This window comes from Xiphophorus couchianus, chromosome 19 (genome assembly GCF_001444195.1).
Source record: "Xiphophorus couchianus chromosome 19, X_couchianus-1.0, whole genome shotgun sequence".
NCBI classification, from domain to species: domain Eukaryota; kingdom Metazoa; phylum Chordata; class Actinopteri; order Cyprinodontiformes; family Poeciliidae; genus Xiphophorus; species Xiphophorus couchianus.
The window spans coordinates 20,047,514-20,074,544 of NC_040246.1; the positions used below are offsets into that span (position 1 = coordinate 20,047,514).

The 27,031-nt window shown below is 39.2% G+C and overlaps 1 protein-coding gene across 6 annotated transcripts in view; it reads left to right on the forward strand.

Annotated features, from left to right (window-relative positions):
- The window catches only part of qkia (QKI, KH domain containing, RNA binding a), an 89,061-nt gene that overhangs the window by 19,200 nt on the left and 42,830 nt on the right, over positions 1 to 27,031 (forward strand). For all 6 annotated transcript variants that reach the window (XM_028001371.1, XM_028001372.1, XM_028001374.1 and 3 more), the window contains exons 2-3: positions 12,079 to 12,221; positions 24,050 to 24,166. In XM_028001371.1, coding sequence (XP_027857172.1) covers positions 12,079 to 12,221; positions 24,050 to 24,166 — 260 coding nt within the window. The remainder of the gene's footprint in view (positions 1 to 12,078; positions 12,222 to 24,049; positions 24,167 to 27,031) is intronic.

Sequence of the window (27,031 nt, forward strand, 5' to 3'; positions counted from 1 at the left end):
GATTTTTGTGTATTTTCATGCACTATTTGTTTTCTGTTTTTATGTAACTTTACATAACTTTATAATTTTTCTACATTCTCCATAAGTGTGTACTTTCACTTAAAGAAAATAGATCCAATCTCCCTTTCTAAAAGTTTAAGTAAACCCAGAAATTAAGTACTTACTCAGTATTCTGAATCAGAATCATGTTTATTTGCCAGGTTTGCACACAAACAACAAATCTGACTTTTGTTCCACATCAGTCTCAGTGAAGAACTTTAAAGTATAAATATATAAAAGGTGACAAAGCTGTCTCTGTTGTGACAGCCTCAATGTAAAAGTTGAAACAGTTTGTGTCCAGGATGTGTGGTATCTGCCTTCTTCTTGACACTAGACCTCCATACAAGTCCTGAATGGAGGGAAGGTCGGCCCATTCAGGTTGTGTAACGCGGGTAGAGATGAGGAGAAAATTATTGGAGCTGTATCAGGTGATTGGGTTAAACACTGAAATCAGAATTAAGTACTTTTTTTCTGCATCCTTCCTGCTCTTTGTGCTGCTTAAGCACCTCATTCCAGCTGCTCCTCTCTCAACATTTGTACGTTTTTATTTCATAAAACCTCTGCTCTCTGATTCCTAATTGAGGCGGATTCTTTTCTTCTGTTTTGACAGTATGTACTCTGTGAAATTTGTGAAACCATTTTAAGCTCATGAGGCTTCTCTGTGAAAGCCAGGCTGTTAAATGACAATCGCTTTGGATTCCAATTTAACGCTACATCCGCCTCTCCTTTAGGTGCAGGAAACTGCGCTCAAGTCGTCTGCATTCGCTTGATATTTTTGAAGGAGTCTGAGTCTGCAATTGTGTGCATTAGGTTGGCTGATTTGGCTGAGGTAGCAAATTGGTTTGCTTTACAAAGTGAAACAAGAAGAAAGGGAGCTGCAGAGAACTTCTTAAAAATTACTAAAAAGGTTAAAGTTGTGAGAAAAAACTGCTGGCTTCCTGTTCCCACCACACTACTTCTTGAATGTCCATCTATCTCCCATCTTGGGGTGACTCCCTCAAACGTACATAAGTGACTGTACATATAGAAGCACAGCCCCACTGCCTCCTGCTGGGAGTATTAAAGCTTAGCCACTTGCAGCAGCCATTAGAAGCGAACCATTATGGTCCTGTATCAAGTTAACCCTCCCTTTCAGTACCAGCACGCTCTGTGGCAGACCCCAATAAGTGCAGAAAACTGCCACTCCCACGGCTCATTGAGCCGCCAGCTTGCCCCCCCCCTCCCACTAACAGACAGCCCCATAAAGCAGTTCCACATCATCAAAGATGGAGATGATCCCGTTTTTCTAATTTTAGATCGGGGTCCTAATGGCTCTCTAGATACTATCAGAAGCTCTTTTACTTTTAAGCTGGGGGCTTTGATGGTGTGGTTGTGACTGGGAGAGAGAAGTTTTAACTCACAGCCCTGATTACATTTATATGACCACCTGGATCTATTAACACATTTAATTCGGTTTAAAAAATTTACAAATGACACAGTAAACTACACCCTTTTTCTAGTTATATTGTTTCTTCTGTTGCTAGTATTAAACAACAAGATGCACTGATTAGGATTTTCATGTTTTTGATGCATTCCTAGACTAAAGATGTTGAGTTGTTGTTGTTGACCTGCTGATCCCAGATCAGAGTTGTTCTAAGTAGAAATGTTTGATTCTGACCAACTGATTGATTGGTGTTTTAAAATACAGGCTTTTCTGGTCAGTACAGATTTCAGTTTGAGGTCCAACCTGCCATTTTGGGGAGGTCACGTTATGGAATTTAATATTCTAGTTTCTGAGGTGAAGGGAGTTATTTTTATATTCTGAATAAAAGAACTTGATGGACAAAAAAACAAAACTATCCTCATTTAAGCATCAAGCCATCAGCTCCAAAACTTTATCTGCTTTTTAAGAAACTGAATAGTCTGTGCTCTTAGTTTTAAACCATTAAATTAAAAGTAAAAAACAAAACAAAACTGATTTTACTTAAATTAAAAGAAAATTGGATGATTCCAATCACTGGTCAATTGATTAGTATATCTGTATGCTAAGTATTGCTTAGCATGCAATACTTAGCTGTTAGAAAGACATTAAGACTAACAAGTTTTAACAAGTCTAATGCTTTACTTTTAATAAAGTCAGCATTAGATACAAGAACAGTTTTTACTTTACAATGTGAGATTTTTAAAGGCCCCCTTGAGAGCTTTCTTCAGGTCCGCTAACCTGCTAATGGCTCCAAGACCGATTCTCTGTTTCCTGTCATGGGCGATAGTTTGGCTCCAATTGTATGATTAAGACTGCGGCCATCCTGCAGAATTAATTTGAGTCTAATCAGACGTCTACATGATCGTATTACGTGGATAAGAATCTGAACATCTCCAGAGATTTGATAGTTTCTCTTGTCTCCGTTTCTGCCTCTCACCCGTCTCTGTTTAGCTCTGCCTTTCCTTCTCTCCTTGTCTGCATCATCTGTTTGCTTTGTTTAATCACCAAACTAACACGCTCTGACACTTTTTTTTCTAGCACACTGTCCCCATTACTGCCAGCAGTCACAGAAAGCCCCATTCAGCCAGAAATCTTTTTTTCTCTTCCTGCACCCAGTCACGCTGACAGCCCCAGAAAACATTGCGTTTGCCACCGATTATGATAAATGGCTTTGGTGATTGCTGTTCTTGGCCATCACCACACCTACATGTTCCCATTTTAGAATACATATTCTCAAGGCTTTAGGCAGAATAGAAGATGCACTAGACTTCTTGTTGTTTCTGACTTACAATAAAGTAACAATTAGAGGTGCATCAATCAAACAGATTTGCAGTACCAATTTCTGGTTTCTTTAAGATCTTAACACATTGACTCTGGTTTTGACAAGTTAAGTAATGCCAGGTTTTTGATAGAGATAGAAAGAGTTATGTTTTTTTGTTTGTTTTTTGCCCCCAAGAAAAAAAAAAAGACTGAGCTAGATCTGTTGTGATTAAAGGTGGTCTGACTAAAATACTAAAAAAAAAAAATCTCTTAATTTGCTAAGTTTACTCGGGTTTTTCTTAATATAAACAGATTTAAAATGCAAACTATCCAGAACAGTGCTCCATTTCTGGTAGGATTCTCCAGTCAGTACCAAGGTTTGTGAATTTTGAAATAGAACACTGTTTTTTCTTTTCTTTTTTTATTTAACCCCTCATTGTCTGAATTTGTTTCATTATATAAAATACTAAATTATTAATGTTTTTAAATGTAGATTATTTTTAATATTACACAAACCCAACAAGTTAGGGTTAATTATTAAATATGCAAATTACCGGATTTAAGCACAGCTGGACATAACTCTGAACACTAGATGGCAGCAAAGTACTTCCAGTTAACTGCTTGGTATGCATAGATTATGCATCAAGAGGCGTTACTGCTATTCAATCACTACCTTGGTTTTGTGGTAGTTTAAGATGAATATGAATCTAAAGTTTAAAGCAGCTTAAAGTTAATATTTCCAGAGATAAAAAAGATTTTGAAAGAAAATTAGGAATTTAAGTATTGAAATTAGAGAATGGATATGTAATGTAAACTGGTTGTAAAACATACTAGTCTTTCTCCTATGTCTTCAAACTTCAGTATTGTTTATGGGGAACCGTGAATGCAGTTTAGGTATTTGTTTGGTTATAATAATCTGGATTATTAGAGCTCTTTTGTCTCTGAGTAGCTATGGCGTTTTGTTTTAAATCTCTCAATCTGTAACTTGAACATGAACCGGTGGCTAGTAATGCAAGCTAGTGGAACTTCCTCCTGTATTTGTTTAACAGCTTTTTCTCCCAGGCAGTCTTCCTCCTCCCTCCGTTATTTTTGTGGGTATATGCTCTCGGGGGAGCCTTGCCTACAAACGCACACAGGCTCATTAGCTCATGTGTGTGGGTGTTTTAATGTTTAGTTAGGAGTTAGGTGTTTGTTTTTTAAGTCTTGTGTGTATACTTGAAGTTTTTGCGGGGACACTGTCCAGGACGGTGTTGGCTGTAGTTGTTTTCTAGGCTGTGTTGTTATTTTCAGCAGCTGCAGCTCATTATTGAGGATCACAGAGCAGAACGAGCTGCTTTCAAGGATGGAGTTGGCTGAGTTATGTATATATGTTCATGTGCACACTTAAAGCCAGCATTTTTAGCCACACGGTTTGCTTCAGAAAGGTTGTGTTTCTGTTACAGTGTGTAAGCAGTTTTCTAGAAGACAAAGCCTGTCCTCAATTTGTGTGGATGAATAACTCCTATGCTGATTTTCTATTTACCCATGTGCTGGTGTGTGTTTATTTTTTACCTGACTCAGACAGAGGAGTCCAGCAGCCTTCTTAGGTCAGTTCCATACTTTGTGGCCTAACCTGATCCTGAACACTGTCACGTTACCTGCTTTAATAAAAAATATTGAGACAAAATCTACTCTTTGGGATAAAAGTGTGTCTCTTTCCTCCTAAAGCCACTGAAGGCTTGTTTTCAGTGGCTTTCCTAGACAGTCTGTGAATATATTGGAATAATGTCTGGCTTTAAAGCTAAGGCTTTTAACAATAACAAAAGGCTGTCGTTAAAAGTTTGACCTCTTATGAATGAGTTATACTAATTAGTTTTGTTATGAATGCAGCCAAACTAGTGTCCAAATTACCACAAATGTTGTTCGATACATGTTCCTCTCTAGCTAAGAATACTGTTAAAAGTGCTTTTATATCATCTAGTTGTTGGTTAAAAAAATTCTAGATCTTCTACATCATTGATAAGAGCAGATTTATTCAGTCTAATTCCATGCTTTGTAAGTGTTCTGTACTGGTGCAGTTATCAAATAAGTTTTTTTTATTTAGTACATTTATGGTCTGTTTTTAAAAATAGAAACATTTTAAGTTCATTCAGTAATTTCTGCATTGGACTGGGATCGGTCGATACTAAACCTTAGGTATTTTATCGTTATAAAAAAGTGGTGCATCCCTAATTTAGAGTGGCTAAATTTCAGTTTGTGTTTGTATTTAAGGTTGAATCATATTTCTGTTGGTTATACAGATTAACTAAAAGTGAAACACAATTCAAGCACAATGTGATCCAATCTGGACCCATACACTTTAAGAGCCCAGTGGCAGCAGTGCACTGTGAACCCCACAGTGTACTGTAGCTCTAGGAACAGGAAAAATAAAATCAATATTTATTTGTTTGAGTCCAAACTCCAACTCCAGCTTCTCATATTCCAGCTTGGTTGCTATCTGCTTTTAGTTCTCAGGATGTGCCTACATATGTTACAGTTTTGTATGACTTGACTCACAGGTTTTGAGGAGTTTCGTTCCCGTTGTGCAAAATTTCTTCTGTTGCTTTGCGAAAGCAAAATGCCTGAAGCAGCAGTTTCAGAGTCCCAAAAGAATTTGTGATGAAATCCCCAGTCCCTTTTCTGTGCCCAAAGTTCAGCCTTGCTATATTACATTCTTTCTATTTTCCAGTCACTGTTTTATAACAGAGTTAGAACTGTGCTCCAGGTTACTTTCTCATGCATACGGAGGATAGACAAGACGGATTCGCCAGTTAGAAACTGGTAGGCTGTGATGAATTATTGAAAGCAGCGCCTATTTGGATTATGCATTTCAAAATGAGTTTTGATGTTTGATTTAACAATCTTCACAGCTTGACTAAGGCTATTTCACAGCCTTCATTAGGCTGGATTGGTTGTGAAACAGTGCATTACAGATGTTATTTATTGTGGTTTAGTTAAGTATTATGTACAAAGTCACAGATTGACAGGACCATTAGTTTAGTCTGTGGTTAACAGTGGGAAGGAAAATCCAGATGGTTAATATAGATTTGTAAAGCCATGTCCTGCTGAGATGGATAATTGCCATTTTCTTTGCTTCAACAACTAAATATGACAACAATATAGAGTGGACCTTCAGTATCCATGAGGGTTAGGAACCACAGCTGACCACTGGTTGCTAAAATCCACAAATAGTTGAGACACCTTTTAAAAACATGTTTCAGTAGTCCAAACACCAAATATATATTAATATCCATTAATACAGTGGAAATTGTCTTGGCACTTCTGTACTATAGAAGCTAAACATCCTCAGTCTTCCTTTTTTCCTCAAAGGAAAATAAATGCTGCTCCTGGATTGGCTGCTTTGGAAAAGCCAGCCAATAGCATCTCAAGCAGCATTGCGTCTAGGTATTTCTGGTTCCCAAGCTAGATGTTCTTTCACATATTTTAGAAATGCCCTCTGAAACAAGCCGCTAATGAACGACTTTTCCTTGGAGTCAAATTTCACAGAAAAATCAGTGAATAGTGAACTGCAAAAAGGCTGGGGTCCACTGTATCTGGATAAAATGATAAACCGCCTTAGTAAAGGTTTCTCCTAAAACAGAGGTTTTCAAAAAGCAGACCAAAGTTACATAGCTGTCTTTTTCTCCATAGAGCCATATACTGCCAGTTACTCTACAGACATACTGTATCTGTACTAATAAACCTCTACTGAAAACAATAACATATCTTCATGACACAATATAGCTCACTCAATATCTACCATTTTTTGGCACTTTTGAAAATAGATTGCAAAATATAACATTGTTTTCTTTCAACAAGATCCACAAAATAACTTTTTGACAAAAAGACTGATTTTCTGTCATGTATTTGATTGATTGCTGTTGTAGTGTGTGTGAGAGGGAAGTTTGTTACACAGCTCTGTTGTGTCACAACATTTTGTATTTCAAAATACACAGAAATGATTAGAAGTGGCATTCTGAAGTTTGGAGACCATGACCCATGTAGTTTCCAAAAGATTGCCAACGTTCCCTGATCCAGAATGTTCAGGACTGGAATTGGACTTATCAGAATTATAAAACTGGTTCACATCTATTGGTTGCTGCAGCATATCTCATAACTTATACTTATTTTTAATTTTAAGAATGAAGGACAAACTGTGCTTAACTATGTTGTGAGCACAGCAAAGTCATTGAAGGAACATGAATAGTTTTAAGTATGAATATCGAAGGATTGTGCAGCTGCAGACAGAGACAGAGAGCGAGGAAAGATGGGCTGTGAGTTGTTGATAAAACCTAGAAATGCAGACACTTTTAAGTTTCAGTCTCCTCCCAAATGCACAGTAGACTTCCTCTTTAAAAGCTCACCCCCTCTCCTATATGCTTGTCCTATCAGAACCCTAAACGGCTGAGGCGGAGTGTCATCTTGGATAAAGTTGTCTGTGCCGTGAATAAAGGCCAGGAATGCATTAAACACCCAAATCCTTTCAGTTTGCAAAGGGTAACCAGGCTTTGTGATGGCTAAAGTGCTCAGCTTTAAAGTGAAAAAGCGTGTTTCTCCAGAGAGTCTTGTTTTACTCACCACCGCCACATTTAGGTGCCTTTATGATTGCAGTAGCTTCCGTTTTTTGGAGGGAATCTCATTACGTTACCTCAGCTTTGTAGAAGTTCTCCTCCCCGGTGGAAACGATGGCTGGAGCAAAGTGACATGTGCAGGCATCTGAACAGTTTTTGATCTTAAATCACCCCATGAAAGAAGACTTTCAAACTATCTGCAGGACTCTGAACATTTGATCATTTTGGTTTACAGATTAATTGGTGTTGGAATCGGATCTGTTTCAGGTGCCAGATTTTATCAGCCTAATACCAGGCATCACAAGGCAACCAAAGCAGCTTTTCTCTTGTAAAGTGGACAGCATTGATTATTTGGCCATTACGCTCCTTTGCTCTGGTGCTCTGCTCTCCTTTTCTCTGCTTTGCGTGCGGACAGAGGTGCGCTGCTTGGTCAGGGGATGGTTGGCTCTGAGCCCACGCGCCGAGGACAAAGCAGTTACAGAGCACGTCTATTTTTGGCCTCTTAACGGACCTGTTCCCATTCTCCTATGGAGCAGCTCTCATTGTGTGATGTTCACCTGTCTTTAACCTGATTACAGCAGCTCCTCCTGGACTTGTCCATTGTTTTTTAATATAGCACTTGGTTTTTTGAGGTTGTGAGTAAAGTTTCTCCCTTGAAGTATCTTGCTGTCAGACCTCGGACCCCTCCACCTGTCATCCTCCCCTCTTTCTCCCTGGGAACAAGATAACAGAAGATGAGGAGAAATAATTTCTTTTCCTGACAAAGGGCAGATAGATATGCAGGCACTGTCTGTAACATTTTCCTTTTCTCTTCAGAGTTTGACAACCGCAGAAACTGAGCGAAACAAAAAGAGATGGATAAAGTGAGACATGTTTTAACTTTTATCAAGGCAGAAATGAGCTGTTAGAGTCTGGAGGCACATCTAAGCCTGAATCACTCCACTCTGGCTTTAAGTTTTACTTTTTTGATCTGATCGACCTTCCACACACCCTATAATAATGATGAAGGTTGATGTTTTGTCTTTAGTTTAATTTTATTTCATATTTAGCTCTCGGGATCCTTTCATTTTGTGCTCCACCTGTTTCCCTTTGATACAAAATTGTCAAGAAAATATCTTTTATATACTGGAACAAAAAGTTGATGCCAGATAATGCTTAAACACTGCTTTAAACATCTCCAATGCCAGTTTTAGCTATAAAAGTCTCTTTGTTTTAGACAAAAAGAATCACCAAGTTGAAAGTTGATTTGGGGACCACAGCCACACCACAAATAGGTAAAATAAGTTAATACTTGAGACTCCTTCTCAAATTATTGGACTGCTTGGTTTAATAGTTGAAACACTAAATATGCATTAATACATGGAGTGGATACCAATACAGCGGAAGATAATAGAAGCTCCAAGTCTAATATTTATGCAAATTGATTTGTGATCAAAAATATCTTCGCCTAGTGGAAAATGTTAGCATGAAATTCACACATTTCATCCAGGAAGATGGAAATAAAAACAGAAATAACACAAATTGTTCCGTTTGGTTTCAAAAACCCATGTTAAGTCACTTTAAAACACTAACATCTGAAGACACTACAAAGTTCCTTTAACTTCCTTCCTAGTACGTATTTATTAAGACTACATGGGATGGTTATTTTGGTGGGTGTCTAATCCTTTAACCATTGGTCATCATTTTTTAAATGTAGTTTTCTGTTGCGAGAACCTGTAAATTATAAGAAGCAACACCAAAGGTTTATGGTACTGATCACCAATTCCTGCACAATGGACTTCAAGTGGCAGTTGAAGTCCATTAATCCGTTCTGCTTTGGCAAACTGCAGCACAATGTGTCCAATGTGTGTTAATGGTGATGAAGTATGCAGAACAAGATGTGGATGTGTTTTAACTTGCTGAAACTTGCCGGTCCAGAGTGGCACATGTCTTCATGGTTCTGCGGAAAACGGAGCTCTGCTTAACTCAATCTGTTAGCAAACACCGGAGACGACTCTGCCCTCAAAATCTGCTCGTAGCAGAGTTCACTGAAAGTCCTTTTCTGACAGCCCAGTTTATTTTCTCCTTCTTTTGTTTATTCCTTCCTCCTTTAACACCGCCCCGCTCACTCAAGTTGGTGATCCACACTTAAAACCCATGTCTCCACACTTATGAGGCTTTCTGCCGGGGTGGACAGATAGATAAATTATTTTTGTCGGCCTTGTAAAGCAGGGGGTAATTTTTAGGTGAATGCAGTGCTTCAGAAAAGAGTTGCAGCACTAAAATTAGAGGTTGTCAAATGCCGCACGTCTCCGTTGATGGCCCGGTTCGGCCCCCTTATGTTAATGTGGCATTTCAGCAAGAGGAAATAACAATTTGGAAGAGGTGGGATTGCTACTGGTGTTTGTTGGGTTGCATTGTCAAATATGAATAAGGCTTTTTTCTCACCTTTTATCAGAGAACAAATATTCCTTAGATACTTTGGATCCGTAGTGTTTTTCTTCTAAATAATTTAACTTTTAAAATGAGGTAATGATCTAAGCTGCACAATATTAGCTCATCTTGTCTCTTAACTGTTTGCAACAATACAACATGTGTGTAGCAGGGTCTGTAAATGTTCACTTAAAGAGACAAAACATGTAATTCTCAAAACTGTAAGCTGAATAGCCATTACAGAGATAAAAGTAGGGCATAATGTGGCTTGCCTCCTGCGTAGAAGTGATATAATCTTATTTCTGGGTTAGATACCAGGAGAAGGAAGTCATCATATGGAAAGACTGAGGCTATCTTTGAATCCTGCAGAGCTAAGGTCATGTGACTCGTAAAAGTGTCACTCTGAAGCTATACAAGTAGACTGGAGATGACTTTAGCAGGTGGTTTGTTTTTTTTACAGTTTCAGGATAGTTTTTCTTTCCAACAGAAATTTCATCAGATTTATTTTCCTGTCTATTGCTTGAATCCATTCATTGGAAATTGTGTGCTGGAAAAGTGTGGCTCCTTGACCTGAAATGACCCCAGTGTAACTTTAAACACCAAATATGTTTCAGAATGACAGTAAAATCTAATGCAAGTCTGGCCTGGCTTCAGGTTTTCCATCATTTCTTTGGCGGTCAGGGAGGCTCGGCTTAGTGCGACTATAGTTAGCTTTGGGTTAATTTAGAAGCTCCTACAGGGGAAAAGTTTCAGGATGACACCTGCTGCGTACAACACCTAACATCCTCCTTAAATCCTTCTGAGACACTGAGCCTTTTCTCTCTCAAACCTGTCTCCTCCGATCTCTGCCTATTGATCCGATTTTTCTCTCTCTTTTGGCTCGGTGACGGTGTGATCGTGCAATAATAGCGTCTTGGCAAGTTGCTGTGTAACCCGAGTCTTTTGTCTTTTTATGTATGTCATAACTGCAGTTGTCAGTCTTCAGTGACATTTCCACACATGTGGACATTCAAAAAAACAACATTTCTTTGTCTTGATTCTTTTCTTCTGTTGTGGGAGGTTGTTGGTCTTCCAAACAACTGGAAATGGTTTTTCATGCATGTGTGTAACAGAGTGCTTCAGTAAGAAGAGGTGTATTAGTTAGACAGGGCTGTCTGGTCTTATTATTTTCCATCTCACTCAGATTTCTGAGGAGAACAGCAGTGGTCTTAACCCTTACAGTTGCTGTGGTACAGATGCACAGTATATTAAATTGCATTGCAATCGCAAAGGAAGTGCTTGGGTGCAATACAATAAGCTCAATACTTTCTATTTATTGTTTTTCTCTTTTCTTTTTCTCTTTCTACCAAACACTGAATGGCAGAAGTCTTCAGTCTGGTGCTTTAGTCACAACTAGCCCCCTTTTTGAATGACATTTTGTTTACAGAGACTTGATAATTCATTTTATTTATAGTTTAAATTTCATTTATTTTGTATATTTAAAATATTGTCCAGCTGTGTTAAATGTTCATTAGAATGTAAAGTTTATTGATATTTGTGATTATGTTATTAGATTATTATACCACCGTTACCATTATCGTAGTTGAAAATTATATCGTTTATCACAGTAACTTCTGGGACAATTTATCGTCCAGCAAAAGTTGTTGTTACATTGTGACAGGCCCACTATTATGTTTATTGCCATGTTGACATTCTCTTTTTTTTTTTTTTATAAAGAATCAGTTTAACTAGCTGATTGGGCTGTCACTTCTTGACTTCCTTCAAGCAGGAACATAGATTAGTCCCAGTTATTTAAATGCTTCAGAACCACAAATTTGTACTTTTGATGCACTCTGAGGTAATCTTGTAATTCCCTCTTTCTGTGTTAGATTCAAAACAATTATCTCGGTCAAAGACGTTTCAGTCCTTTTAAATAAATGTAAAAAATTCAGCAGGTCTGACCTCTTAGAAAGCAGGAAATTGTAATTCGGCATAACAAATCTGATTGGTGCATCTCTGATGGAAGGAAAAGGGAAGATTAGGCGAAATGTCAGTGAATCGCTGCCAATATTGTCATGGTAACATTCACTACTAGTGAAAGTGTGCATGTTTTACTAATGGTGTCGTCCTTATCTGTAACATCTTTAACAAATGTAATCCTATTCTGTGCTTCAGTGTATTTACCTTAGATTTCTGTTTATCAGGAGTTCACATATCACTTTAGGTTTTTGCACACCAGTCAAGTGAATATGGCAGCATTTTTACTTTATGTAAATAAAACCAAAACCATGTAATTGCCCTGTTAGTAATCTTTGTTCCTTTTTAATTGTGTTTCAGAGATCAACAGAGTGCGTAAAGATATGTACAGCGACACAGTGAACGGCCTTGTGGACAGACACCCGCTGGAGCTGCCCGAACCCATCGGACCCATCGTTCACCTGCAGGAGAAACTGTTTGTGCCTGTCAAAGAGTACCCAGACGTAAGTTCAGCAACTCTGAGCCTCTTTTTGTTCTTCTCAGTGTTAAAACTTTGAAACAAATGATCAAATTTGTTTCATATCAGAATAATACATTTATATTTATAGTTACTTTGATGTGTGTACTTGGGCGAAAATGTAGGTAAACACCAATTTAAATTAGATAGAAGTGAAATGACCTTTATTGTGCTTTATTAAGCTTTAGGTTTGAGAATACGGGAAATGTCGCCTGGAGTGGGGGGCTTGGGGTGGTACTGGTGGGGGACAGGCGAACGAATGAACGTAAAATGGGGGTTTAGAGGAGGAAATAGACCAGGGGACAGACAAACGAACAAACCTAATGTCTGGGGGGGAGGGAGAGACACGACCAGTAGACCAGGGGACAAACAAAAGACCAGGCGGGGGAAGCAATACGGAATATTTACGGCACCTTCGTTTGTCACACTCGGAAACTCATCTACCAGTCATGAACCGTGGGTGCACTCCTCCACCCGTTTGTTCAGACCGGGATGATATGAAATTTATTGTGCGGTTCGTCCGTAAAGCTACACTTATACTGTAAGCATCAACTACTCAGCCGCCCGCCATATTCAGTCTATCCACTTACCTGTACAAAAACTCCCGCCTTGCTTGTCCCCGCCGTTCGCTTTGAACCAGCAGCTCCGGGAGGAGAAAGGGTGCTGGATTCCAGGCATCGCTCCCATCATTTTAAGGATGCTTATTGGTCCCCCGAAAAACCTGGGCATTATCATCAATCAATAAAATCCCCACAGGAAAAACTTGAAAATTGGATGTTATGATGGTAACACTTTAATTTCGTCAACAACTCAAGTGAGAGCGCCACACAACGCAAATAATGTCCTGACTGGAACACGGTGCTCTAAATAATAAAACATAAATTAACAAAGCTTCGAGGCAGATACATTTTCCTCGAGGAATTTTAATAATCGAGGTACTCGAATAATTCGAGGAATCGTTTCAACCCTAAAGTAAAGCTGCTGGTGCTGTGGACTATTTAGCCTTTTCCAGTGTAACACTGGGAGTCAAAGAAATTGATATTATTTGGTTCTAATAGCTGGTACAGCCTGTAGTTTGATGCTGTTTGCTTGTCTGTCATAAAACCTGAGATACTGAAGCTGATGGAGTAATACCATCATCGCAGTTTTGCTCAAGTGTCACAACTACATAATATCTTTTTCATGCGGCTTTATTCTTTATTTCGAGATGAAGATGAAAACAAATAATATTTTTTCTGTGGAGCCATGTTTCTCTTTAAACCCCATGATGTTTTTTTTTAGAGTATGATGTATTTAGATATCGTCGTTGATGAGAAGAGATGGTGCAGATAGAGCAGGTCAGAACCCAGCAGGACATGGAATGAGTTTTTTCCTCCTGACTTGATAAGACGCTGAGCTCAGCTGCAGCTGACACTAGAACCGGGTTCCAGTGTCTGAACTTGGGCTTAGTCAGTCCTCCACGTCAGATCTTTCATTGTTTCTTCCTGCTAAATTTCCACAGTGAACTTGTGTACATGTTTCCACTTGGTGTTTGAACCTGTAACTAAGGCTGCTGCACACTTGGTGTCAGCGGATCTTTAGTCTTAAATTCTTAAAAACAGAGTAAGTTGAGGGTCTTAAGTTTTGCTACTCAATCTCGTATGTTTTTTTTCCTCGCTTGACTTTTCTGTCAAACAAAATTTGAGTTGCGCAGACATCTTCATTGCTTTCTGTGACTTAAGGCAATTGAGGCTAGCTAGTTACTGATATACCCTTGCTATTTAGCTAGCTTCTTTTGCATCTATCACGAATAGATACACATTTATTTATTCATAGGTGCACTCTGTGCACAAAATAACAGAAAAACAAACAAACAAAAAACCGTTTTAATCCTGGCACTGTTGGTTAAGGTTGTAGACCTATATGCAGTCAGAAGCACAAAGTCAAGATCCACAAAAAGACCTCGACACTTCAGTTTTTGTTATTCTTGATTGTAATATAACAGATACCTCGACCATCTCCTATATTTATATTTTTGTTCTATCTTAACTCTCATTCAAGGCGCCATTCAAATAGTCTTAAAAAGTCTCAAATTGAACTTGCTGACACCCTGTGTTAAGGTTTTCACTACATTTGTTTGTTGTTGTTAAAGCTCACGATAATTGCCACCTGCAACGTTAACTAAATCATTCCCACTACAGAGTGTGAAGTGCAGCATCCAATTCTGCTGAGCTTCGTGCAGAATTGTGGCGGTGACTCTGAGTTGTGTTTACAACAAGCTGTCAAGTAAGCCACTAAATTAATTAGGTTTCCCCATTTTGGTCATGATGACTTCTGGAGATTCACAGCCTAAAAATGACACAGCAAAGGAACACGCACATTTCTCATTCCTGTTTTAGCTCTCCTGCGTCTACATATAACCTCCAACCTTGTGAGATTTCTAAGTAGAGACGGAAAACTGTAAATGCCAGACAGGAGCTGCCAGCCGCCGAGCTGAATGAAGTAAATCCTACTTTCTGTGAAACTAGTTTTGCATGGTGAGAGAAACCCCCCCAACAATTAAGAAAACTGTAATGCAGTCAGAGCTCCTAGATAATTAGCAGATTTAAAGTCACCACAGCATCGGTGTGATTATCCCAAAGAGCTGCTTGGATGCTTTATTTGTCTCATCTTTTCTAAGTGTCAGGAAGGTTTAGCTTGTTCTCTCGGTTAGTTTCCCTCACTTGACACAGACGACGGCGCTTCAGATACTAAAGGTCAGAAAGAGAGTATGAAGTGTTGATGATGGATGAGAAACAGAGGAGTGGACAAAAACTGCATTTCTATCATAATATTTAACTACATCACCATCACCACGTCTGGGAATCAGGATTCAATTATGATTTAATATGCTTCAATGTTGTAATAAATTGGTTATTGATGTCACCGCATCCCCAGATCACCCACCCACCTTGCTTGATAAAGAAGTAACAATTACTCTTAAATGTACATACTGTAACAAATATTTGTTTTAGTGGGTTTTTTTGTCATAATTGCATTGAATTTTCATAAAAGAATGACACAAAATAACCAGTAATATTTTCTAGGTCTAATATCTACAGCATGTTTTTTTATCTACAGCATGTTCCTATAAGGAACGAATAGAGAAAATTACTAAAGAATGGCATGGAGAAACAAAATCTGCAAGCAGTATTTTTCCAACTACAGCATGTTAATATTTTCCAAAAATATTAACATCCCATAAAAGTAAATTCATCTGTTTTTTATAAAGGTTTTGTGTTTTTCTTTATTTTAAAATCTAAAGATAGACACACAAACTGTGTTTGGTTTTTTTAAGACAAATTTCCTGTAGTAGATTTTTATTTTGTCTTTTTGAAAAGATCTAAACGAGGTCTAACTCTAAACGAGGCTTATTTAACTGGACTGAGGACAAACATGGCTCTTTAGCTTGTAAAGGTCACAGACCGCTGCCGTACACAAACATACAAACATATGAGATTAAATATTTTAGACAAAAAATCACCGAATAAGCATCAGAAACATCTGTACCACCAGTGGTCTCTGCACACTGGTCACTAAATCTGAACTTCTACATAACAAGTCTAAGATAACCTCCTCATCTATGCTACATTCTTACAGCTCATTTATATTTAAGCCATGTGACTCTCATTCACCGTTCTCACACCTTCTGCTTTCCTTCAAATGAGGTCATAGTTTAACTTTAACATAAGGTTTAATTTAGTCTGACTTCTCCATATCTGCATCTCGATGTTGAAAAATGTATTCTTTCCTCCACCTCCAACCAGCACATCACTTCCTAATATTGTGTAACATTCATGGTTTGCACCCCAGATATATATGTTGCTAGTTGGATGAACTCTTAACTGCTTGTGATATCCATAAAAATACTGATCTGTCTTAATATTCTGCAAAATGATTATATTTACATGTTTGCCTAATAAGCTGCAGCTTTAAATGCAACTGCTGGAACTTATAAAAACTGTAGCTGGAGTAAAAAACTGGGTATTGCAGACGACCAGTGGAAAAATGTTTAGCGGACTTCCTCGAGCTGAGCTTGTCATGTTCTGAGATTTAAGAAGTCTGAACAAAGTGAGTCACGATGTCTTCATATCCCGTTTGTATTTTTAGGAAGGATAAAGAGCGTATCTAATTAGATGCAAGGTAAGGGAGTGGATGATGCAAAAAGGGAGAGAGAAAATAAATGAATAACAAAGAAAGGGAAATCTGTCACTTTGTGTCTGCTGCTAAAGGAGAAGAGACCCTGCTGAGGACTCAAAACTTTCAAGCTCATTTCCCAAATTGCACAATTCTTAAAAATATCCAAAGGTTCGCATCTTCCTGACTTCCAGGTTCTCCAATGAAAGCAGATAATGATGTTCTCTGATTTGGCATCACGTCATCTGCTGTAGAAGATTTGGCAGCGTTGATGGGGGTTTTTTTCTCATTTTTTTGGAGCACTTCTGCTCACTTTTTCCTCAGATTTAAAAACAAAACTCTTCCAACGATTTGCCATCTCTTCAGGCTAAGGTCCCACCCACTCACCAGGCCTCCTGCTACCCGGCTGCATGTGCCAGGTCCAGGTTTCTCTAGATAATTAGATTGTCCTGGTGCCTGGTTCCTATGTTGACTCTACCAGAATAACTCTCCTTGCCAGCCCACCTCTGCTCTAATTCCCTTAAGTGTGTCCCTCCTCTGATTTTGTGCTCCCCACTCCACCTCCCTCCACATCAGTCTGCTAATGTGTTTGTGAGTATGACTTATCGCCATCATTCTGTCTGTCTAACCGCCCCCTCACCATTCTTGAAAGTCAGCCATTTCCTGATGTCGTCAGCGGTGCAGAACACTGTCAAGCGCCACCACGGTGACTGCATCTTGACTGACAGCCGAGTCGCATGCTATCTGATAACTTCAACCTTCAATTAAACCGTATCTATGGCTGGGCTGCTCTCCGAGCAAGCACATGCACATCGCAAGGCAGCTGACTGGCAGCTCTGCGTGTCATTTCCACTGACCTTCAGGCGTCTGATCGCATGTGTCGCAGGTCTTTTGATCGCATGTCTGTTTCTGCTCTAGTCCCCTGCTTGGTATTTATGTTTGTTGAAGCAGAACGCAGTGGTGAGCAGGAGGACTGGTCAGCTGCTGGCTGCAAACACACACGATTGTGGAAATCACCTCTGCTGTGCTGACTGTGTGAAACTGGACTCTGAGTTAACTGGTCAACATCACCGTCTGAACTCTAGAATGCCTTCAAGCTTGTGAGCGCAGAAGTAGCTGGTTCTCACAGTGAGGAGTGTAAAAACATCAGCTTCTGATGTTTTCCCACGTTCAGCGAGTTATGTCACTTGAGCTTGTTTACCTTTCTAATGAGACACCTTTAAGCCCCAGTCTTCCCTCCTGTGGCCCAACTGTCGTCTCTGAACTAAATAGCCTTGAGGACATCTGCATATTTTTATAATTGGCTTGTATTACTCAGGGACAATAATCAATGTTGGATTTTAAATCAGTTTTGTTCATTAAACAACAGACCCAGTAGCTGTCTGCTTTGTTGTTTTAGACAACAAAAAATTGGCTAAACTTTTGTTAGCCGTACAGCTTGAACAAAGATTTGATTCAACAGCTTTTGAACATGAACCTTACATATTTATTGATTCAATTCAAAAACACTTTCATTTAACCTGAAGGGAAATTAAATGTCGCCGTAACTTGTGTCATCTGAGTATCTTAAAATAGTTGTTGTAGATGGTGATGTTGTGGGCAGGAATGATTTCTGGTGATTAAAACGATGGATGGAAGAGATGGTTTGAAATCTTTCTGCATCCATTAAACTTCCCTTTTATCTCCTTTGGCATTTCTTTAAAATAACTTCTTAACTCTTCATTTTATCCACCTGGCTAACTTTTATTCATCTTCACTCAATATCCACACTGAAGAGTGTTGTGAGTGTGGCCTGTTGGTGTGGTGCATTCACTGACAGGAAACTGATCAGATTTTAAGTTTCTGAGGGCAGATCAAGCTGAAAATTGTTTGCTTCTGGTCTGCAGCTAATCTCAGAGTGCATCTTTAACAATTTGTCATCAGAACAGGTGAAACCTAAAGTGTGTGTGAAAAGGTAGTGATGGAGCACTTTGAATCATTGTGCCGTGCTGTAGTGTTTCACGCTTTGAGAATTAAAGACTTTTAATAGTTTGCAGAGAGAAAATCTCGACTCTGTTTCTCTGCAGTATAACTGTGCGGACTTTCCTGGTCCATTTTCCCTGGACAAGAAAAGTCATTAAAGTTGTTCCCAGAAGGGTGTCATCACTTATCATGCCAGCTTCTGATATCTTCCTGACCCCCTTAAGTCATTACCAGCGCTGGCAACGTGCCGAAACACTCACCTCAACTCACTTCAGAGTGGTAGGTTAGAGGATTTTACTAACTGCAGCTATCCAGCAATTATGGATGGGGACAATATTTAATGAACTGATGGCTTTCTACTTACCTATTCGATAAGTAATTATAATAATAACTTAAACAAGGATAATTTAGTTTTTTTTCGTTTGAAGCCAGTTAACTTGATAAATGACAACAGTATAAGCTTTCAGGGCATTAATGGGAACACCTCCAACAGCAGCTTGCGTACCGGTGCTTTGATACTGTAAGCGAACAGTCCTCTGTGCTTCCTCACCCCGTCTGTCTGTGCATCATTAAGCTGAGAGGCAGAGATGTGGAAAAACGAGGAGGAAGGACGAAGGAAACAGGTTGACCACACACGGATCACAAGTGTCACTGGGGACACGGTGTCGGCTTTTATCTGCAGTATCGGATACAGCGTTCACATGCCAGATCCCACTGATAGAGGATTCCTGAGACCAATACAACAGTGACACCTCTGAATAATTAAAGAAGGGAAATGATTGGCGAGGATTTATTCCCTGTGGTTTGATGATAATAATGTGACCACTGGGGTACGAATAAAAACGTATTACTCAAACTGATGCACTAAGATGGATGGATGGATGGATAATTCAAATGAGCGTCACTCCTTTTATTCTCCGTCTTTTGCATTTCCATCCGGATTGTAACCCTAAAATAAACTTCAACAGAATCCACAAATAGAGCTATAGATTAGGAGCAGCACGCCAGGTATGTTGATTAGAGAGGGATTTAACTCCTGCAGGGTTTTGGGGTGAACATGTCACCACTTGAATCCTTAATTTTCACTTCTTTACCACTCTAGTTCCTTGTGAGACATCCTAAATAAAATGGCTGCTGCCTCACATCTCCAAGTAGTTTTGATTGGATGGACAATAAAGATAATTAAACATTTAACTTTTAACAATAAAGTCTAATATAAAACTATGATTTCTCAAAAACTGCCAAAAGATACAAGACTGTCTGTGTCTCTATTGGCAATTAAAAACTACGAATACAAGAAATTCCTCCATATTGTGGAACACAGTTATGACATATTTTGTTTTAAATGTTATACATGATCTAGAGTCCTGAAAATGATTTCCAAGATTTCTGTAGACCCCACACATGCTGGACACAAATTGGTTGGATTTTTGCCCACAGACTTGCACTATTTGCTAAAACAGTTTCTTCCCTCAGGCTGTGTCTCTGATGAACTCTGATTAATACCATGCATATTTCTCTAATTCAACCCTTATTTTGCTTTTTTCATACATTTATATTTCAAGCTTCCATACTGAGAGCAAAGTGAAACTAAAGTCAAATTCCATGTTTGAATTTGACTTTAATTTTAATTAAAGTCAAATTAATTGACTTTAAAAATCAAGTTAACGTCTTTAAAGCAAAAGACTTTAACTTTAATTTGCACAAACATTGAAAATTAAAAAATTACCTACTCACCTCCAGAGCACCAAAATCAATTTAGTCACATCACAGCTTTTTATAACTTGGTGTTAATTGACTGTTAGTTGTGATTTATTCTCAAATCACTTCTTCATTTATGGTAACTGTGCAGGAGCCTGTCAATTATCTGTCAGTTGTTTACATTGATGGTGATGTCCCACTGTGTGAGAGGGGTTCTGCAGTTCTTCAGGGTTTCACTGACATTTCAAAACCTAGTCAGCAAAGGCAACACTTTCAACTGTCTTTAACATCTTATTAGTATTTTGCATGATCAGCTTGATTTGTAACACCCCTGACCTCCCTTTGAGCTGGTTAACAGTTACCTTGAATGCCCTTCCTGTTGTCTGCTGAACTCCTAACTCTCTGAACAGCTAACACTGTTTTCTTCCGAATGGCTATTTTCACTCTCTGTGCTTCCTGTGAATTCATTTTTTAACACCTCACTGCTGCTGAAAATGACAAACTTTGAGTGTTTTTCCCAGCAGTTAGCATCTTTTTCACAGGAGCGTTGTTAGCAAAAGTTGTTAGCTCTTAGTCTTAGGTGTGGTGCATTTGTAGTTTTCAACCAGCTGATCAACGATCTGCGTCGATCAAGCTGAAAATCAACCAAACTCAGTCTCCAGTTGACTTCTCTACATTTCTAGTAAATATGATTGTGGTTGTGGGACCTTGTCAACAAACTGAAAGTAAATATTCCAGCCTAAAGATGAACCAGTGATTTAAAGGGATGAAGCCAGCTGGTGGCCAGAGGGGTTGTGTGTGATAAAAAAAAAAGAGATTGATTTGTGCATTTAGAGAGCATTAAACACAGGAGGATGAGAGATAAGCACATCAGGAAAGGCAAGATCCTGTTTTGTAAGCGAAAGAGGAAAGGGAAGCCTGTGTAGTCACCAGGAGCTATGAATGGATGTAGAAAGGAAGATGTTGGAGGGTGTTATGCAAGTTATTCCACTGTAAATTCCAAAATACTTACTTGAAACAAGACTCAACAGAAGCCTGGGGAACTGCAGAGCAGTGCAGTGTTAAAATGATTGGTATGATAAGTTCAGGGTAAGTGAGAAGATGTAGAGAAATTGAGAGATTGAGCAGGATGATGGAACCTGGTGCACCGCCGTTCCACCTTACTTTGATGCGATGCACTGAATGAACTCCGTCCTATTTCCATAAGCCCGACTGGCTAATACACGATTGGTATTCTGGTGCCGGCCTCGCCCCGCTCTTCGATAAGCCTTCCGCGTACACAGCCAGAGCCCTCAGCATGATCTCATTTCCTGTCTCCCCACTACCACAAACAAACGCAGTCAAAGACACAATTGTTGTGACCATTGTTCATGGAGCTGCTGTCGTCTCTCTTTTGTTCGCTCGCATCTGTGGAAGAAAAATGCCAAAAGTAGAAATCTGTGCACAGAAACTTCTACGACCATCAGCTGTAGGTGTCGAGGACGTCTACAAGAGTTCACTCTGTACTTTGTGTTTCTCACACACACACACACACACACACACACACACACACACACACACACACACACACACACACACACACACACACACACAGGGGAGATGGTCACAACATAACCCGCCTGTGGAGCAGTGATAACTATGGCCAAACAAAAGCCCTTTAATGTCAGACTGAGCCTTTGTCTTGAAGGGGGCTTTGTATGTACACAGCTGTGTGAATGTGCGAGATTTAAGTTTTTTAGTAAAATAATTATTTCCACTATCCAAAGCCTTTAGAATAAATGTATATTTTACCCTTAGTATGGCAGGCTGTTATAGATAACTTGACACTTGGAAAAGGAATGGAGACTCCGATTTAGTAGATTTAGCTGCCGTCCTCGGCAGAAGAGGGTCAGCTCACCCGGCCTGGCCTTTCTCCACGTCTCTCTTCTTCCCTCCATCAGGCTGCTGCTGTCTGTCGGAAGCGATTCTCATCAACATTTATGTCCCTGTGAACACTTTCTGCCATCACTTGTACGGAGATATTAGTGACTCTGAGCTGTGCAAAGAGCAGGACATTGAATGTGCTCTGCAGTACTTTCAGGTTTTTACAGCCAGACTGAACCTCAGGCATTATTTGCTGCTTCTTTTTCAGTCTGTTTGATGTGTGGAGCTTAATTTGTAATTCACTGTATGTGTTTAATGTATTCATGGTTGTAAATCTTATGGGATTTAAAATGATGGAAGATTTTTGCAGCCATTAGAATAGTGTGAAATGTCATAGTTTCTCAACCCCCCCCCCCCAACCCCCCCCCCCAAAATAAAAACAAAACTGTAATTATTTTTAAAATCATTCCTACAACAAGCAAACAAGAAACCCTGCCAGTAGTAAAGGAGTTTAACACCCACGTTTCTGTCACTGCAGCTTCCAGGTTAGAAGCTATGTGTGGTGTTGGAGCACCACTGTAAAGCTCAGAGCGAGGGGCTCACCCTTGTTCGCTTTGGTTGTGTGATGCAGACAGACAGCTGTGTTCTGGGCTTTTATTTACCTACAAGCCAGAAGCAGAGCCACGCGCTGACCACCGAGGACGTGTGTCCTCACATCCCTCCGCTGGCACGCTCCGCAGAACGTACCCTCTGCACTAGTTCTCTGATTAGAGTTAATCAAACAGACAGTTGCCTTGTGACAAAGAAACGGGCTTAAAGCATGTGTGGCCACATGCTTTGATTATTCGTAGGGTGCCGGCGTCTTTCTGGCCACAGGGTGTGTCCTTCCTGGTGGAGACTGGCCAGGGATGCAGGCAAGTTTGTCTGACAAGGACAAAAACAACAACAGCCTGGAGTTTTAGATTCTCCTCACTTGTTTTTGATCAAACTGTGTTGGAAAACTATAAAATCTCAAATCCTTCTGTAACCAAATGTAATTTCTCTGATTGTATTAAAGACACATTTTGACGATTTTCCCGTGCAGCTTAATATCTCAGGATCTTCCAAATTGCCCAGGTGGTTTTTTTGTCTGTTTCCATTGTGGGATCTAAAAATGAGCAGTATGTTTAAATTATATATGTCAAAGCTAAAAAGGGTCATGCCTCCTAATGCTGGAGAATAGACAAACATCTTTCTCAGCTTGTGAGGGTCTAATTTAGTCGCTGGGAGTATTTCTTGTTCCCAAAGCTGTGATTTTTAGTGGTTATATTTTCTGACTTGTGTATCCTAACTCAAATCTTTATGGAAAGGTGTCACTGGATCGAATGAACCAAATTTCACTGATTCACACTTCCACACTCTTGCTTTTCTTTTATATTCAGAGATATATGTATTTTAAAATGGTATTAAGAACATAATCTAAAGCAGGAGTTGGAATCACAGCCTGTTCTTTTAAAGACATAACTCATCATTTCAAAGCTTTTATGCTCCGAGTTTGAATTGAAGTAATTTCTAACACAGAAAGTTTGTAATATCTACAGAGTTTTAATATTTGAGATTGATGCAGTTTAAGATTACTTGTTTGAAAACCTTCCTACCCCCTCCCAAAAAAAGCTTTGTAAATGGCTTCTCCACTGCCACAGATCCTAAGATTTCATTCTGTATTTGATTCTCTGCTAAGGTTTGGTGATTTCAATAATGCATTTGAATTCAAGCACCATAAATCCATTATGAATGCCTGGCATTGACTGTTTGAAAACAAAAGTAGTATTTGCTCCTCTTGCATAATTTAAAATTAACAGCTATATAAACTTCTGGAAACAAAAAGTTCAGAATATTTGACCAAACTTAACCCATAGTTATTTTTTTAGACGGTAATGCAAGAGGTTAAATTTTTTTTTGCCATTTAAGCTATTTTTAACTCAACTAAAAAGAAAAAAAAAACTTCTTCATGTGAGCCATTTTACGATTTTTAGCAGTACTTTAGGTAAGAAGCTGCTGTCAGTCACATTTCCTCACAGATCAGTCCTTTCTTTCATACCCTGTGTGATTCCAGGAGATTCACCGGTTTTATTTTCTTGTCTGTATTCACAGTATAACTTTGTGGGAAGAATCCTCGGTCCCCGGGGACTCACTGCCAAACAGTTGGAAGCAGAGACGGGATGCAAAATTATGGTGCGAGGAAAGAGCTCCATGAGAGACAAGAAGAAGGTAAGCTCATCAGCCTTTCTCTGATTCTTCTTCCACACAATTAATACCAAATGTGTTTTGCTTCTACTGGCTTATTTTTTTTCTCCTCTCTGTCTGCAATGATTTATTGTCTCTTTGGGAATGTTACACGACATTATGAAATTTGGTGGTATGCTGGTCACACAAGAACTTCCCAGTGGGCCTCCAGAAACACGAGGCAGGGACACGCTCAGTTGATGCCTGCTGTAACATCTGATAGCGCTGTTTGCAAAGCGCTGCGCAGCAGAAAGTGCAGGAGGCGGTAGTAACGGCTCATGCCGGGGGCCGTGTCTATATCTGGAGCTTCTGTGCTGAGATTGGAAACATACAAATAACCGTATACAGTGTTAAACACATAGAAATGTGTACAGCTCTGCAAAAAACTTTCCTCCTTCTCCCCTCATACCAGAAAAATAAGGTTGTCAAGTTTAAACAAACTCTTCATCCATTAAATTCAGACCATCAAAAACAAAATTGAAATAAGACCTTATGTTATTTACTCTATCTACTAAAACCTTTTAACCTTTTGCAATTTGCAACTATGAACACCTACATTTTGAAAAATCTGAGAATGCTGAACCACAAATTGGGTGTATACACACTTTTTTCTTCCACTAAACCTCTCATTGATATGCCTGGGTACATCACTCTTAGATTTTGTGGCTTTCCCTCTTTCAACTGTGTACAACATAATTGTGTTGACCAGCGAATAACATTTCTGTACTACTAGCTCCAATCGCTAAGCATTGAAATTAACAGAAATAAAAACTTGAAATATATTACTCCACATAAATAATAGATAAATGTAACTTTTTGAACTGAATTACTAAATTAAATCACCTTTCTGCTGACCTGTTGATTTATTGAGATGCACCTGCAGAGGCTTTAGTTGCTCTGCTTTGCCAGACAGGGGTGCTATATTGCAGTTCATTCAAATAAGTCAGACCACTCTTTGGAGTGACAGGCACCTTTTCTGGCCGCTCCCCCACCCCACTGAGCGTATGATGCATCATGAAAACCTGACAGTGCCCGAGCAGATGAAAACACAGAGCGACACAGATTTTCAGTTGAGTCATAATCTTAGAAATGCCACTGTGCTGCAGGGACAGCTTTTCCATCCCTTCCCTTCTCTCTCCTTTCATTCCCTTTGGTACGTATGTTTTCTAGCAGAATGAGATGAAGACCCTCTGCAATGTTTTTTATTTATTTCTTTTTGTTTTGAGTTTGATCCAGAAATGGTTAAAAGAGATTGAGAATCGTTAAGCAGACACGTTCTTTAGACATTAGTCTTAGTTCATTGCTAAAATCTATGATTTTGTTCCTAATCTCCGTCTCTTCTAAAACTTAATGATGCATGCTGGTTTATGTATTTCTTTTCTGTCTGGTGCTGCAGCTGGTTCTGCTGCAGGCTTTTTTATGTACTCTGCTGACAAAAAGGAGAATATACTGTAATGTTGAACACTGAGATGCACTTTGGAGGCATGGTTTTTCTTATCAAATCAGAGGATCACCTGAAATATGAAATAGTTTTACAACTTTAATCAGCATTTATTTTCTTTACCATGGCCTGATTTCCAGTTTTCTTCATGCTGATCTTGACTTTGATTCAGTTTTTTATCCTAAGGACTGTAATACAACAAAAGGGTTTCCCTGGTTCTTTTCTAGAAGTACAAGTTTTTACAGAAAGTAAAGAATTGTAAACTTATCTAGATTTGTGTATCAAATTATATGCCTATAGTTTTTTTTTTTTCTTCCTTTTTTGGCTTAAGTACATTAAAGTACATGCAGCTGGAGGGTGAGTTTAAAGAAGAAAGATTTCTGAATTTTGATTTATTCAATAAAGAAAAGAAAAAAAAACTTCTTGGCTCACAAATGACCATTTAGAGCCAATCAGTGTTGAATTCTGACCTCGGGCTGATTGGTACATCTGTTTTTTAATCCTCAATAAATCATGACCTTCCTTCCTCCTTGTCAGTCCTCCGAATATTCCATTAAAGTGCTGATAAGCTGTTAAAAACATCATGTGGAAAGGATCTTGCTGTCTCCCAGCATTTACATCCATAATCAGAATAATGGGCTGAAAGATTTGCTTGCAGGGCCCCAGCAGTGCCTGGATCAGACCACGTATGTGTGTCATAGCTGTGGCTCAGCCACGAACAAAGCCGCAGAAGTAGCTTCCAGTCACCGGTTCCTCAACCTCAGTATATTCAGCCTGATGCCCTGTGGCAGCGGAGGATGCCACAGCAGCAGCAAAGCCAGTGTGTTTATTCAGGATCCATTAGCGGCAGCATTTTTATGCTCTCAATAATTCAGCTGGTTACTCCCCCTTGGGCCGCGCTGCCTGACAGGGAGCCGGCTCACTGGAGCTCCGCAGTGGGAGAGAGTCAGGCAGGCGGAGGGGATGAAGCAGCAATGTTACATAAAGCACAATAGTGAAGAAGAGGATACAAAGTCGGTACGGAAAATGATAAAAATATGGTGAATAATTTGAAGTGTGTGAAACACTTTTACCTCTTCTGAGAACTTGCAGAAATAATTGCATAATAATTTGTGTGTATTACACAATATTGCACCGTTTCTACAACCTTTATCCTATGGAAGGGATGGTTGAACATTTCCTGTTTAAAGTTTAATTATTTACAACAGGTACTGCTCAAGCCTGTAATTACCAAACACTAATACAAGACACCTGCACATCCTTAAAAAGTCTTAAGATGGCCTTATATACCTTAATCTCAGGTCTTAAATGTTGCCATAGTAAGACTATTTAATCCTGGATATCCTATGATTTTGGTTTTTTGCATTTTTTTTCTTTTTCTTTTTCTTCTCTGTCAGGCAAAAGTTTGA